This window comes from Anolis carolinensis, chromosome 4 (assembly GCF_035594765.1).
Source record: "Anolis carolinensis isolate JA03-04 chromosome 4, rAnoCar3.1.pri, whole genome shotgun sequence".
Classification (NCBI taxonomy): Eukaryota; Metazoa; Chordata; class Lepidosauria; order Squamata; family Dactyloidae; genus Anolis; species Anolis carolinensis.
This window is the reverse complement of record NC_085844.1, coordinates 40913346-40927496: the sequence shown is the minus strand read 5'-3', so window position 1 is coordinate 40927496 and position 14151 is coordinate 40913346. Positions and strand designations below refer to the sequence as shown.

At 37.1% G+C, this 14151-nt stretch overlaps 1 protein-coding gene and 2 long non-coding RNA genes across 11 annotated transcripts in view; 2 read left to right on the top strand and 1 right to left on the bottom strand.

Moving 5' to 3' along the window:
• The window catches only part of ncoa2 (nuclear receptor coactivator 2), a 162810-nt gene that overhangs the window by 41394 nt on the left and 107265 nt on the right, over positions 1-14151 (bottom strand). For 8 of the 9 annotated variants that reach the window (XM_062980269.1, XM_062980267.1, XM_062980270.1 and 5 more), the window contains 2 exons: positions 12641-12745; positions 8236-8408 (listed from right to left, as the gene is read on the bottom strand). In XM_062980269.1, coding sequence (XP_062836339.1) covers positions 8236-8408; positions 12641-12726 — 259 coding nt within the window. In that variant the 5' untranslated portion in view covers positions 12727-12745. Of the gene's footprint in view, positions 1-8235; positions 8409-12640; positions 12746-14019; positions 14055-14151 lie in introns of those variants that run through there. The other variant, XM_062980271.1, reaches the window with a different exon arrangement.
• LOC134298855 (uncharacterized) lies at positions 510-2370 on the top strand. The gene is made up of 3 exons (XR_010005966.1): positions 510-574; positions 679-730; positions 1860-2370. It is a non-coding gene; the product is annotated as an uncharacterized LOC134298855 (long non-coding RNA).
• LOC134298854 (uncharacterized) lies at positions 4070-6322 on the top strand. The gene is made up of 2 exons (XR_010005965.1): positions 4070-4876; positions 4960-6322. It is a non-coding gene; the product is annotated as an uncharacterized LOC134298854 (long non-coding RNA).

The following is a 14151-nucleotide window of genomic DNA, read 5'->3' as shown; positions in this document are numbered from 1 at the left end:
ACCTTTGCAGAGTAAAAAGGCCATTACAGAAACCGGCACATTTATTGCTAAAAATTAAAATATTATCAAAGAGATAGATATCACCACAGAAAGGTTTTAGGAGGTAAAACAAGGGAGAATTATGCATCTGCACTGAACTAAAATTAGAAAAGCTGCCATATGGCTCTGTGAAGCCAGCAACACATTCTTATTCATTAGGAAGCATTCTGCCAACATAAAAACACAAGGCCCTTCCTGCACTCTCCAAATGTGTTTATCTTTTCAACATTAATGCACGATATATCATCAGCTAGCTGAAATCTCCTGCAGTGCATATTTAAAAAGCACAGCTGCACTATTTGCCAGCTTGTTTACTCACTGAGATCAGCCTTAAGAGTGAAGATCTGCTTTACTCCCTTTCCTAGCACACACTCCCCTTGTCAGCAAATGAAAGCTTCTCATAATCCACAGAGAAGGACAGCCGTATGAGCCAATCCCAAAGAACCAGCAACATCACACAGTCAGCCCCACTTCCTTTATCTGCCTAGTTGACAGCTGAACACAGAAAGCAGACTTAGTATCAGTTTTATCACTGGTAAGGAAAATTAGTGCAGAAGCAGATTAATCAGAGCTAGAAATTGATTCATTCACCACAAAGCTTTGACTTCATCTTCCTTGCAAATGTTTCTTTATTTGCAGAACTCTGCTGACCTCTGAATGCCTCCCTCTCCCTTGAGTCAACAGCCCCTAAGTAAGTCCATCTACCCATGGAAACTAAGGAAAATTACATCCTGTCTAGTTTCTATTTACTTGTGATGTATTTCAGAATAGAAACCTGAAAAGCATTTGAACATAGCAAGTTTACATAAAATTATTTGTTTATAAAATTAATTGTTTTAAAACATTACAGGTTGAGTAAGCATTGGATCAGAATTGTTTTGAATTTCAGATTGTTTTGGGATTTTGGAATGTTTGCATTTACATAATGAGATATCCTGGTGATAGTAACCAAGTCTAACACAACACAATTTATGTTTCATAGCCTTAAGGTAATTTAATACCCAACAATTTTTTTAGTAATTCTGTGTATTAAACCAAGTTTACATTGAGCCATCAAAAAAACAAAGCTATCAGTCAGTGCCTCAGTCATTCACATGGATAATTCTGCATTTTGGATCACCAAGCATTTTAGATTTTTGGATATGGGATATTTAACCTGTACTTAATATTGATTTTGTCAAAATAAGCATTTGCAAACTGATTCAAGGATTTATTTACATGTTTACACTAAGACCTTTGGCTAGCATAAACAAAGAGCAGAATGCATACAAATACAATGGGTTGTCATGTTTAACAGGACAAGGAATGGGAAAGGAAATGCATATGGGGTGAATGTGACTGGAAGGTATGTAAATCATAAGGGTCCAAATTTGCTAATTGTGGGTAACAGTAAAAACCAACTTTACATCTGCATTAAATCACAATCCGAAGAAGACAGCACTCCCCTCCTCTCTCTCTCTCTCTCTCTCTCTCTCTCTCTCTCTCTCTCTCTCTCTCTCTCTCTCTCTCGCTCAATCAATCAGTGAAACCCATCCTTCCTTCTCCTTTCCCCCCAGAACAAGACTCATGGCAGCCTCATAAACATGATTCCAAAGCTAATTATGTAGATCATAAGGGTCCAAATTTGCGAATTATGGGTAGGTAAGGTAAGGTGTGTAAATCATAACGGTTCAAATTTGCAAATCATGGGTAACAAAAAAACCAGCTTTACATTTGCATTAAATCATAATCTTATGACGACCTCTGAAGAAGAAAGCATCTCTCTCTCTCTGAATCAATTAAAGCCTTCCTTCCTTCTTCCCTTCCTCTTTTTTCCCCAGAACAAGATTCATGGCAGCTTCAAAAACGTGATTCCAAAGCTAGCTAAACAAAATACTTTTCTCAACTTGAGCCAAGATAATATTGCATTACAGAGTCAACCCCCACTGAATACAAGCATGATGTTCTATGGTGTGACATGCTTTTCTTTTTCTTGAAAGGAAAACAAATAGAAACTGAAGGAAACTAACATGTGATTTGCTTTCAATGTGTCATTTTACTATGATGACATATTACAGATTTCCTAAATCCATGAAAAAAATAACATACTGTATCCATTCTTTTTCTTACCAAGAATATTTAAGAGCTCATTTTAAGATGACCGGAAATCAGAACGATGGTTCCAACTATCTGCTTGGATCTAATCAAAATTCATTCTAGGAGGTGCTGTAAAACTAGGTGCTCATGTTTCTGGGAAGTTGATATGATTGGATTTAGAGACCACAGAAAAACACCAAAAACTGTAATAAAAACTGTAATATTCTGGTAATCTTTAGTCATCTCAGATTTAATATTATCGATTCCAACATTAATCCTTTTATGAAATTTTGTCAGTTTTCCAATGTTTTCTTGCCAGATAAGAAACATATAATCTAAGCATGAACTCAATATAATGATTCATGTTTATATAAGGCATTCTATAAATAATTATATGAGATTGTATAACATTAATTATAATGATACACTGGTAACTTTAGATATTATCTCACTGTATAACACCATATCACAGGAGGAACATGTGTGAGATTTGGATTCATGAGAAATAATGATATCGACTACACTATCTTAGCTCTCACAAAACTGGCTCCTTTTAGAAAGTCATTTGAAAAGGGAAAAGGAAAATGTTTGGTGAACTATGTATGTGTGGAATCAGAGGACCATAAAACAGATAAAGTAATTCTCCAATGATGGTCCACAAAATTTCAGTAAAGATGATTTAGTGCTACTTCTAAATGTTAATGAATGCATATACTTATGTACACGATTTGGAAAAAAATGACCCGGGACAAAGAATGGACTCGCCAGGAAACTGAAACCACCAAAGAGAAGTGATGCGGTTATGTCTGAAAATAAAAGACTTCAGGACAGCTCAAGATAACAAGGGATGCTTCGACTATTGTATATCTAGTCATGGTTTATTAGAGTATCAACAGAGATTCAACATATCACAATTATAAAGCAAACAGTGAAAAGGGATATAACCTATGTGAAATGTGACGGATTTCATTCGTAACAACTAATACTAATAACCAACATGGACAGCCTTTTACTCCCTCTGTCAGGGTTGCAAACTATTTAGTGCTGTACTCTCGTATGTTAAATCAAACAAAATATTGTAACTTTGCAAGGATATCCATCCCTCATGACATCACGGAATAACATTTCACCAACGTTGCTTACTTTCATGTTCCACATAACCTTTGAAAACCTTTACGCTAACAGGCCCCTAAGATCACACTTTTTGCTAAACCCTCTCCCAACAAATGCTTTAAAAAGCCCACAAACACCAAAATGACAAACAATTTCTGGGTTATGCAACCACATAACAATCTCCCTGTTTCGTTAAGCTACACAATTTCACATTTACAGTACTTGCTGTATAAACAAACATTTTGTTTTACCAGTGCCAGAAAAGGACTACATTTTGCAAATTAGTAATTATTAGGACAAGGAAGCTTGTCAACCTAACTGGATATTTAACTCAAGACCATTGACAATACTATGGATCCTCAATGCTATTCAATATCTTCTGTTTGCAGCTGATGGAATCTAAATAGGGACAGCTACACTGCTTTTGTATAGTATGCTAGTTCTACTGCTGCATTACCTCCTTTAACAGCATGCATATATGTGCATTGGCCTGAAAGAAGAAAACAAAACCACAACTCTACATATGCGAAAGTTCAATTTTGACTTTTCAAAATAAATCTTGTGCATTTGTCCTGTCACTGAAACCCTGAAGCAATTTGTATAAAGTAATACTATGCATAAAAACAATTTGCACAATGTTTATATTGACTGACACACTGAGCATTTGATTATGCAAAGTATAATAAAGTGGACTTATATTCCCTCCTAGAAACACTGGGCTTGGCATCACGAGGACAACTTTATACATTATATATCAATACACTTTACTTAATTCAATGGAATTTACTTTAGAGTAAACATGTTGAAGATTCTACTTAATCTTGCCCATGCTCCTGATAGTCACTAGGTGTCTTTAAATAGGAAGAGCTCACATGTCTCGTTCCAGGAAAGTCCAGTACTGCTAAGTCATTTTGGATTCTTTGAATTCCAGCCCCTTCCTTTGAAAAAAGGACACATAAACCTTTCCTATGTTACTTTTAAGAAGATGTAATACTCCAATTACTCAAGTGGCAGCATAAATCTGCTCCTAAAACAAGATATTTATACAACAATATATTTCAAAATTATGGGACTGAGTGGATGGCCCACTATTTTAGTGGCACGGAAAGTGTTATGGTTGAGCCTTCTGGCTCCGATACTAGGAGACGAGGTCGTAAGACTCCTTGAGAGTCAGACTCTTTTGAGGAGCGTGAAAGGAAACGGCTCCGGGACTTATTTGCAGAACCAACAGACGAAGACTCCTTTGAGGGTTTTACCGAGGGAATGGAGGAAGAGATGGTTAGCTCAGAGGAGGATGACATGGAATGGACTCGTGTGAGGGAGGATTTGGGTGTCACTGGCAATGATAGCATGGGAGGCGACTGGCGGGTTGCAGGATCGGACCCGTGGACGGGCTGGAGAGATGGAACGGGATCCACAGCTGGGGATGCTGTGGGGTGTAGTCAAAGGTGTTTTAGTTCTGATGAGGATGATGATGAGGAGGCACCTGGAATTAGGATAGCAGCTGACAGCGATGAGGAGTTATGAACTGGCATAAAATGGGGTCTAGAATCAATGGCTAATTGCGTTGGGCAAGGTAATCTGGACGAACGCTTGGGCTCTTGTTGGGGAACTTCCTGAAGACGGGTGTGATTCGTTTGCTGGATACGTAAGTTACCAAGGACACTGGGCATAGACGGCGGGAGGAACTGTGTGGGCTTTTTCTGTGCAACTTGTGTTTAATCTTGATAGCTTGGACCTCCGTCGTCTTTTTGACGGACATTATTTGCCAACTCTGGATTGACGCTGGACTGACTGACTGACTACGACTCTGGACTAACCCTTCTGTGGCTATCGGTGGAACTTGTGGAACCTTAGATGTCTGCGTTTGGCTTTCGACCTCAGACCGGATTGGGACCCCGCTGACCGTCATTACCCTGATTGATGTGCCTGTATCTGGTTTTCGCCTGTTGCACGGAGGAGCAACAGCCCGAGTTACTTCTGTAGCTCTTGAGTAGCAGAGGGGAATCTGCTGCTGGGTTTAGTGTTCATTTTGACCTTTTGTTAACCAGTGTTGTTTGTTTAATTGCCAGGCTGAAGTAAGCACCTTTGATTTAACCCGGATTAAACTTCTGTTTAATCCGGTTTATTCTTTTGAACTGTTTAGACTCAAACGAAGCTATTTTTGTTACTTTTTATACTGAAGACAAGTGTTTGCCTAGTCTTTTGTTTCCTACGGGCAATTTTTAGTTCTGTAACCTCAATAAACTGTGTTGTATTCTATTTGGAGGCGTTCTGTCTATGACAGAAACAATGTGCAAACACAGCAAAAGGAATGTTGTTCTGGGAGGGGAAATATAAATGTATTTCTAATGTTTATATTAGCACCAAAGACACCTGACTAGTTTCTTACAGCATTATTATAATCCTCATGTAACAACTGGAAATTTCTTGCTGTTCCAAGGACCAAGCAGAGCATAGGCCTCATCTACACTTATGTTATATGTGTTGATAGGGGTTGTTGTTATAATTTTATGTGACTTATTTTATACTTTTGTACCGTTTTTAACTGTTGTATGTTATATGTGCACCCTGGAGTGCCTTGTAAGCTTCCCCGAGTCCCTTCAGGGAGATGGTGGCGGGATATAAATAAAGATAATGGTGATGGTGATGATTATTATTACACTGCCCATTTAATGCAGTTTTAAACTGATACTGAAGAAAGTGGTTTTGATGTTCATATGATTACATAGGAAATCATGGAAACAGATTACATAGGAAATCCTGGAATCAGTTACATAAACCATATAGCACCGATACACATTAGGGCTTTTGTTTTGCGCGTTTTCGGGGAGTTTGTTGTCTGGTTGCTAGTTTTGAACTGTATCAAATGGTCAGTGGAGATGGGGCCATAGAATATTAAGACACACGAAGTGACACTAGCATGAAAATTCACCATATGTGACCATTCTATATTTCACTCTTTGGTGTTATGGACATTCTCCGGAAAGAACACATTAACAGAAACTGATATGCAATGGGGCTGAGTGGCTGAAGCTGACTTAAAGTGGTACTTGAGTCCTGGGATATTATGGAATTATTCTCTCTCGTTCTCTCCTTCTAATATGTTTACTGTCACATAAACAAAATATTCTCTCAAACAGGTTCTAAGCATCAAGAATGCATAATTACCCTCTTATGTGCAGCACTAGAAAAACAATTCAATGAGAGATCATGGATCTGAAAGTGTACACTTAGATTTGTGCAATTACCACTCATCTTCTTTTCTTTGTCAATTTCACATATGTCATTAACACAGTGGTTAAAATAATTCAGTGCTTGGTGCATAAGCCAAATCTGAAAATGAAACTTGACACCTCTAAAGTGATCATTAACAGCTAGATTTTTCATCACCATCTTGATAACCAGGCAGCATACTGCTGCATATTTAACATGCTGATCATTGATGCCCATCAGCGGGCTTTGAACTAACAAGAAAGTAATGTAGTGTCTGATATCTGAAAGTATGGGTGGCAAGCTTGTGGCAAGAAAAGGAAGAATAAAGGAACCATATTGATATACGTATTTCAAGGTGTAAATCAAAACTAAGTGAGTCAATATAGCCTCAATACCTTAATGCTAATTTTCCAGGCAAGAATTTAATGCTGTAACTGCAGCTGCAACATCAGAACTACCATTATGTTATGCCATGTTTATTCAGCATCATGATGCACTCTTCGAAGTATGTTAAGTGCCCAATATTATAGTTAAAAAAAAACAGATAAAACATACTAGATTAGAAATCTAGCTGTGACAAAATCTCCATTTTAGATACTATATTATCAAGTAAGCTGTGTCTTATTCCTAGAATAGTATATATTACTAGAAACATCACATCCAGCCTTCACATTTACAGGTAGTGCACATGAAGGAATAATTTTGTGGTGTCACTATTTTTAAGAGGTCTGGATGAGTTCACTTTTGACAGGTGGCAGTAACTGTAGATGATTCCTTTTAAAAAAATAATGCTTTTAAATTATTTTCCTTTTCTGAGGGAATATCATCATAGCTCTTTCCTGAGAACTGTTGGCTGATATCCCGGCTTCCCTCAAACATACTGATTATAATGCAAGTTCTGTGGAATTCTGGAGAGGGTTCATCTTGTCATAAAGACAAACAGATTTACTGTGGCATATGTGTTTGTGGGGTAGGAGCATGAAGTAGTCAAGGGTTATAGCGGTAAATTTGTGATGACACTTCTATGGAGACCCAAAATGTATACAACATAAGAACAGCTTACACATTTGCAACAGCAGCCCCTGTTATAACACTGTGTGTCTACCTGTATTCTTATTAGTACTAATAATGGTTTGCTGTGATTAAGTAAAGAAAACTGAGACCCCTTCCACACAGCTGTATAAAATCCACATTGAACTGGATTATATGGCAGTGTGAACTCAGATAATCTAGCTCAAAGCGGATATTGTGGATTATCTGCCTTGATATTCTGGGTTATATGGCTGTATGGAAGGGCTCTCAGATAATACAGTTCAAAACAAATATTATGGATTCTCTGCCTTGATATTCTAGGTTATTTGGCTATGTGAAAGGGCCCTCAGATACTGCAATTCAAAGCAGATATTGTGGATTATCTGTCTCAATATTCTGGGTTATATGGCTGTGTGGAAAGGCCGTCAGTCAAGAGCAGTGACCAGAGGCTTCCAAGGCCCCATCTACACTGGGAGTATAATGTAGTCTTCACCCTCTCAAAGTTGCTTACCTGTTTTCCAAGCACTTTCATTCCATTTTAATTGAAAACATAGACACTGTTGCTTTTACACATGCTTATTTTTTTGTTCAACAATTCCAATGAAAATTAAGAGACATATGTTTTAAACAAATTATATTGTTATGAATGATTTCAAACACGACGTACTAAAGTAAGTGAAGCTGCCATCTCATGTTTATTTGAAATGGGAGAGGGGGCCAACAGGAGATTAAAAACAAAACTAAAAGTATTTTCCTTACCTTGTTCTTTTATTTGACGAATCTGCTTCACAGTTTCTTTCAAGATTGCACATTTGTCAGGTTTGAAGTTAAAGTTGTCAATATCATTAAAATTAGCAAAAATCAGTTCTGCAAGCTCTTCTATGTACTTATTCTCTTGTTCACGATTACGTTTTTCAGTGCTTCTTTTAGGACTGCAAGAAATTGTTAAAAATAAAACTTTTAAAGACTAGCACAGCAAAGAGATTTGTTTGATTGATTTATTTAATTGATTTATATTCTGTCATTCCCCCAAGAGTGATGATATGAGGCAGCTTCCAGGATAATTTTTAAATTTCTAATAAAACACAAGAAAATTATATAAATTCAAATACCTACCAAAACTAATTACTGTATCAAACACTAATTCACACTATTTTAATAATTACATGAAAATTAATAGTCAAATATTGGTAAGTTCAGCACATCGGCTCTAAAACCTCTGAATAGGAAATCACTTGTGGAAGGGCCGCTTTTTTGCCAACGACAAGGAAGCTAACCAACTTCCCATAGAAGGAAGGGAGCTCTGTAACATGGTTGCAGACACCAAAAAGACCTTTCTTATGTCTGTGTCAAACAGCTCATTGAAGGTGTTTGAAACCAAGAAATGGGATTCTCCTAGAGATCTCAAAATCTAGGAAGCACTGCAGCTTTCAGAAGGCTGGAACCAAAGTAGATAGGGACATACGTGTACAAAAACACGATAATCTCCTGTTGGTTTTGAAAAATAGGATGACTTATGGATGCCTTTTAATTTCTTTTATTTAAATTTTCATATTTTTCTAGTTATTTAATCTTTGTTTACATATAATTACACTATATGGATGGCACGTACTGTATGTAAATTATATGCAAGCCGCTACTTTTATGATTTTATTCCTTTTCCCTTGAACTTCTAAGCTCTACATTTAGGATGTATGTGTGTGTGTGTGTGTGTGTGTGTGTGTGTATATATATATATATATATACACACACCCATATTTACAAACAAAAAATTCCCAAGGTAGGTCTGAACTCTAGAAACCAAGGTCTAATGCACATGTATAAAACTTATCAGCAATGGAAACTGCTGGTTTCTGCCAAACTGGAGATCCAAATGTTTCTTCCTTGTTTCCAGTCCACATTTGTGGATGGAAAATGCCAGCAACAACTACAGGAACACTGGTATTTTTAAGAAGAGTATCACCCACTCTTATGTCTGATAATTCATAAAGGAGAGGCGAAATTTTGGCCTTCCCTATTTTTTTCTGTTTCTTTTTGCCTACCACTCTTGCTCTCTTGTCATTACCATACTAGTTGCAGCTGGTAGGAACTAAAGACCAAAACAACTGGAAGACCAAAGATTCTTCAGCCAACTGTCAATTTCTCTAATCGAGAAGCATTGAATGTTTGGCATTGAATGTTTGTTGTGCTTCGCCTTGAGTCCCCTTCGGGGTGAGAAGGGCAGAATATAAATGTTTTAAATAAATAAATACTATGAGCAACTGATATTCTGAAGTATACTGATTTGGCAGGTATCCCACAACCACCATAAATTCTTTCCCCTCCATGATTTTGTCTTACCACTTTTAAACTATCAAATTATGTAGTACTATTGCATGTTTTAGAAAGAAAATTCGTATTATAAATATGTGTCATGTGGAACAAATTTTAATTTGCCCTGCATCTGTCACCATTCAGTTTCTACATTTGACTCTGTTTCTCAGAATTATTACAAATGGAGAAAAATTATCTTTCTACACTGCACAAAATTCTGTCATGTCAGCCCTTGCTCACAAGGGCACTGAATATAGCAACAGGAAAATGAATTTACATAAATTCATCTTAACCATGGTATACAATTCAGCTGCAATGCTTTCCTCATTGTAATGCATTGGCAGACCAGTCTACATTATCCTTACCCTATGCTGCCAAGGACCATCTGTTTTATTCATCATGCCTGGGTCAAAATCTCATATGTAAAAAGACAAAATTCTTGCCCCCAAAGAATTTACTGTCTAAATTATGGTTATGGAAGAAAAAAACAAAACTGCAGAAGGGAAGAAATATGCAAGGAACAGCAAAAAAAAAAAAAAAGAAGAAGAAGAAGAAGAAGAAGAAGAAGAAGAAACAAGTGATACAAGTAAATGTGTTGCAGGTGTTTAGATTTAATTACAGTTAGGGACGGGCGTCTAAAGTAAGGATTAAGCAAACCTTCTAAAAAGTGCTAAAGTCTGATACCCAACCATGTACTATTGGCTGCATATTTGAAGGGAGATTCCAGGAAAGAAAGAAACATCTGTAGTAAATTGGCATGAATATGGTGTAGGACAGTGGCTCTCAACCTGTGGGTCCCCAGGTGTTTTGGCCTACAACTCCCAGAAATGCCAGCTAGTTTGCTGTTAGGATTTTTGGGAGTTGAAGGCCAAAACATCTGGGGACTGACAGGTTGAGAACCACTAGTGTAGAAGATAGTATAAGACAGACTCTCAGGTTGAGAGGCTCAATTAGAGTGGACAAACAGAGGAGAAGTACAAATGGAGCTGTAGCTAATGATTCAGTTGGACTCAAGCTCAAAGAGCGTTCAGATGCTGGCTGACATGCTCAAAATTGAGAAGGCAGTCCAAAGCTGCACAAGACACATAATAGGAACATCGAATGTGAGGAGCAGCAAACAGGGGAAATTAGATATTGTAAAACAACAAAAAATAAAATTTATAAATGTTGCAATCCTTGAGATGAATGAGCCAAAGTGGACCAGAATGGGGCATTTTTAGTCCGATAATTACACACTTAGAAAATAAAAATTGAAGAAAGAGGATAGAATTAATAGTGAAGAGAGATGCAGCATGAGCAGTCAGGGACATTAATAATAATAATAATAATAATAATAATAATAATAATAATAATAATAATAATAATAATAAAACTTTATTTATACCCCGCCACCATCTCCCCGCAGGGACCTGGGGTGGCTTACATGGGGCAGAGGCCCAAACAACATAGAACAAAACATAGGCAACATAATACAAATCACACTATAAAAAGATAAAACAGTAATACAATATATCAATTAAAATAAAAATACAGGATAAAAAATTGCATTTAAAACACATAAATGGTAAAATCATAATAAAAATGGGATAGATTATTAAAAACCATCTGGGGCTGATTAATTAATGACTGTATCTCCAAAGGCCTGCCGAAACATCCAAGTCTTCAGTTGTTTCCTGAAGGAAGGTAGAGAGGGAGCCAACCTAATCTCCCTGGGGAGTTCCAGAGTCGGGGAGCCACGGCCGAGAAGGTCCTCTCTCTCGTCCCCACCAAATGCAGTTGTGAGGAGGGTGGAAGGTGGAAGTGAGAGAAGGGCCTCCCCAGAAGATTCCAGCGATCGGGTGGGTTCATAGGGGATGACGCGGTCACGAAGATAGGCAGGTCCTGAACCGTTTAGAGCTTTATAGGTAATAACCTGCACCTTGAATTGGGCCCGATACAAAGTCTGACTGCATAATATCAGTAAGTCTCCGTGGAACACCAATAAGTATAAGTATAATCCAAATGTATCCTCCAACAACAGAAGATGAAATAGAAAAATTATGTGCGAGAATTCAGGAAATTCATCACACATCAAAATAGGACATGTTAGTAATCACAGATGATTAGAATTACAAAAGCAGAAGACAGAGTAGAACCGAACACTGCAAGATAATTTGGCATAGGATTAAAGGGCAAAGCAGAGAAGTGATTTATTGAATTTTGTGAGGTTAAAAGGTTGTGTTTTTTTTGCATTGCAAACAAATAAGGTAATAGGGTCCTGAGTGCAACTTTTCCATGACTTGTGAATGTGAACAAAGAAAACTACTATAACAATCAGTAAAAAGAAATAAAAGAAGATAATTAAAAAGACAGAACAAGAGAACTCCTCCACAAGATCCAAGGAATCAAAGGAAATTTAAACCAAAGTAGGGATGCCATGTGACTAACAGGAGAACACATTACACATTATTGATTATTAAGAAAGAATAAAAGACAATGAATGCAATATACTGAAAAAGTATATATAAGAGATGAAAGGATGACAAATATAGTAAAGAAAACCCATCTGAAAGTTCAGCTTTTGACAGTGAAGACTGTACTGGCCCTTTGACTTAAAATTAAACTGACTGCAAGCATCTCCAGCAGTAATACATTTAGTTAAAACCATTTCCTTCTGTAGAAACAGAAGTCAGAGAATAAATTATTATGTTTTATGGATGCAATAAAATAAAATAACTGCTTGACAGTGTATATCTGCAACGGTAGCTAAAATCATAGCAAAGTGAATACACAAAGCCAACTGGACACATTTGCTTCCCTCCATTCCCTGAAAGTCTCCGGCTTCTCAGGTTCTATGAACATTGTAACAAACCTGGGTCCAAGTTGATCAGGACATTCCTTGCGTTTCCTTGACTCTGCCCGGGCTGGGTCAGAGGAATTTTCACCAATCCCACTCATCTTAAACACATATCAGCAACTGAAAGAGAGGAGAGATAATACAATGTTATGGAAAGATTTCTTCAACAACTTTGCTTCTGCATTGATCAAAGAGGAAGCATACTGCATTTTCTTTTACTTCTTTATGGCAATTCCATAGGTATACTCAAGAATCCACATTGTTAACGTGACTGTTAATATTTTTTATACATATGAAAATTGGAGTTTCCAGTATGCATGGCAATACAGTTCCAAACAGCATGACAAAACAACCTACCAGCTACCAGCATCTCATTTATTTTCGTTCCAAGATTGTCATACACTAAATGATAATTTTCTAAAAGAATTTGTTTTTTGTTTTTAAAGGACAACCTGCAAGTCCTGTTATTCAAAATTAATAAATACTAATAACAATGTAAAAGAAGGTACTACTATAGAAGGCACTACAGGCAGTCACTGAGTTACAAACATCCAACTTAAAAAATGACTCATAGTTAAGAATGGGGCGAGATAACAGGAAGTGAGATAAATCTACCCCCAGGAAGGGAAATTCACTTCTGAAAGAGTTATCAAAGGGAAAAAGGTGTCTCAACTGAAGCTTTCTCATCAATCCTTGTTTCCACAACAAGCCAATTTTTTCAAAATCCAATTATCACAGGGACAGAAAATGAAGTGAAATCTTCTGATTTAAGTCACAGCTTAAGTCATATCAAAGCAAAGTGAATATAGGAAGCCAACTACATACACTTGCTTTGCTGTCTGGGGCACAGACAGCAAAAGAAACGTAACAGGAGTGTTACTCTTAACCTTTCCCTATGCTATCCAAACCTAAACACACCCTCCCTCCCTCTCTCCCCCTACTTCTATATATTTGACTGGAGTTACACTTTAAAAATGCACCAAATTCAACTTAAATACAAATTCGTCTTAGAATAAACCTACAGAATCTTTTTCGTGACTTGGGGATTGCCTGTATATCGAAATTAAGGCTACTGAAACCATGTATCAGCCGTAAATCCATGTGATACATGTTTCTTTAATAATATTTAGTGCTACATTTGCTTCAACCAAATTCAAAATATGTTCCAGAACACCAGTCCCCCCCCCTTTTAAAAAATACAATCTGTCACTGACAAAAGCAAGTAAGAAACTGACGGCTAGTACATAACTCAGCACACAAGCTGTCATTTTTTGCCCTTACTAAACACGCAACACAGTCATGATTACAATTTTTCTCTTAAACAGACTGAGAAGGGGGATTTGGTAGGGATATTGTGCTGTGAGATGGATTATTCAACGCTTCCTTATACTGACCGGTATTTCCTCTGAAACTGTTCTACTGGGGCAGGGGAGTCATACAGTACATGTAACAGCACTAAAAAAAAAAAAAAACCCGAATAAACAACAATATAGAAAAACCACAAATCAAATATAAAAAGACAACAC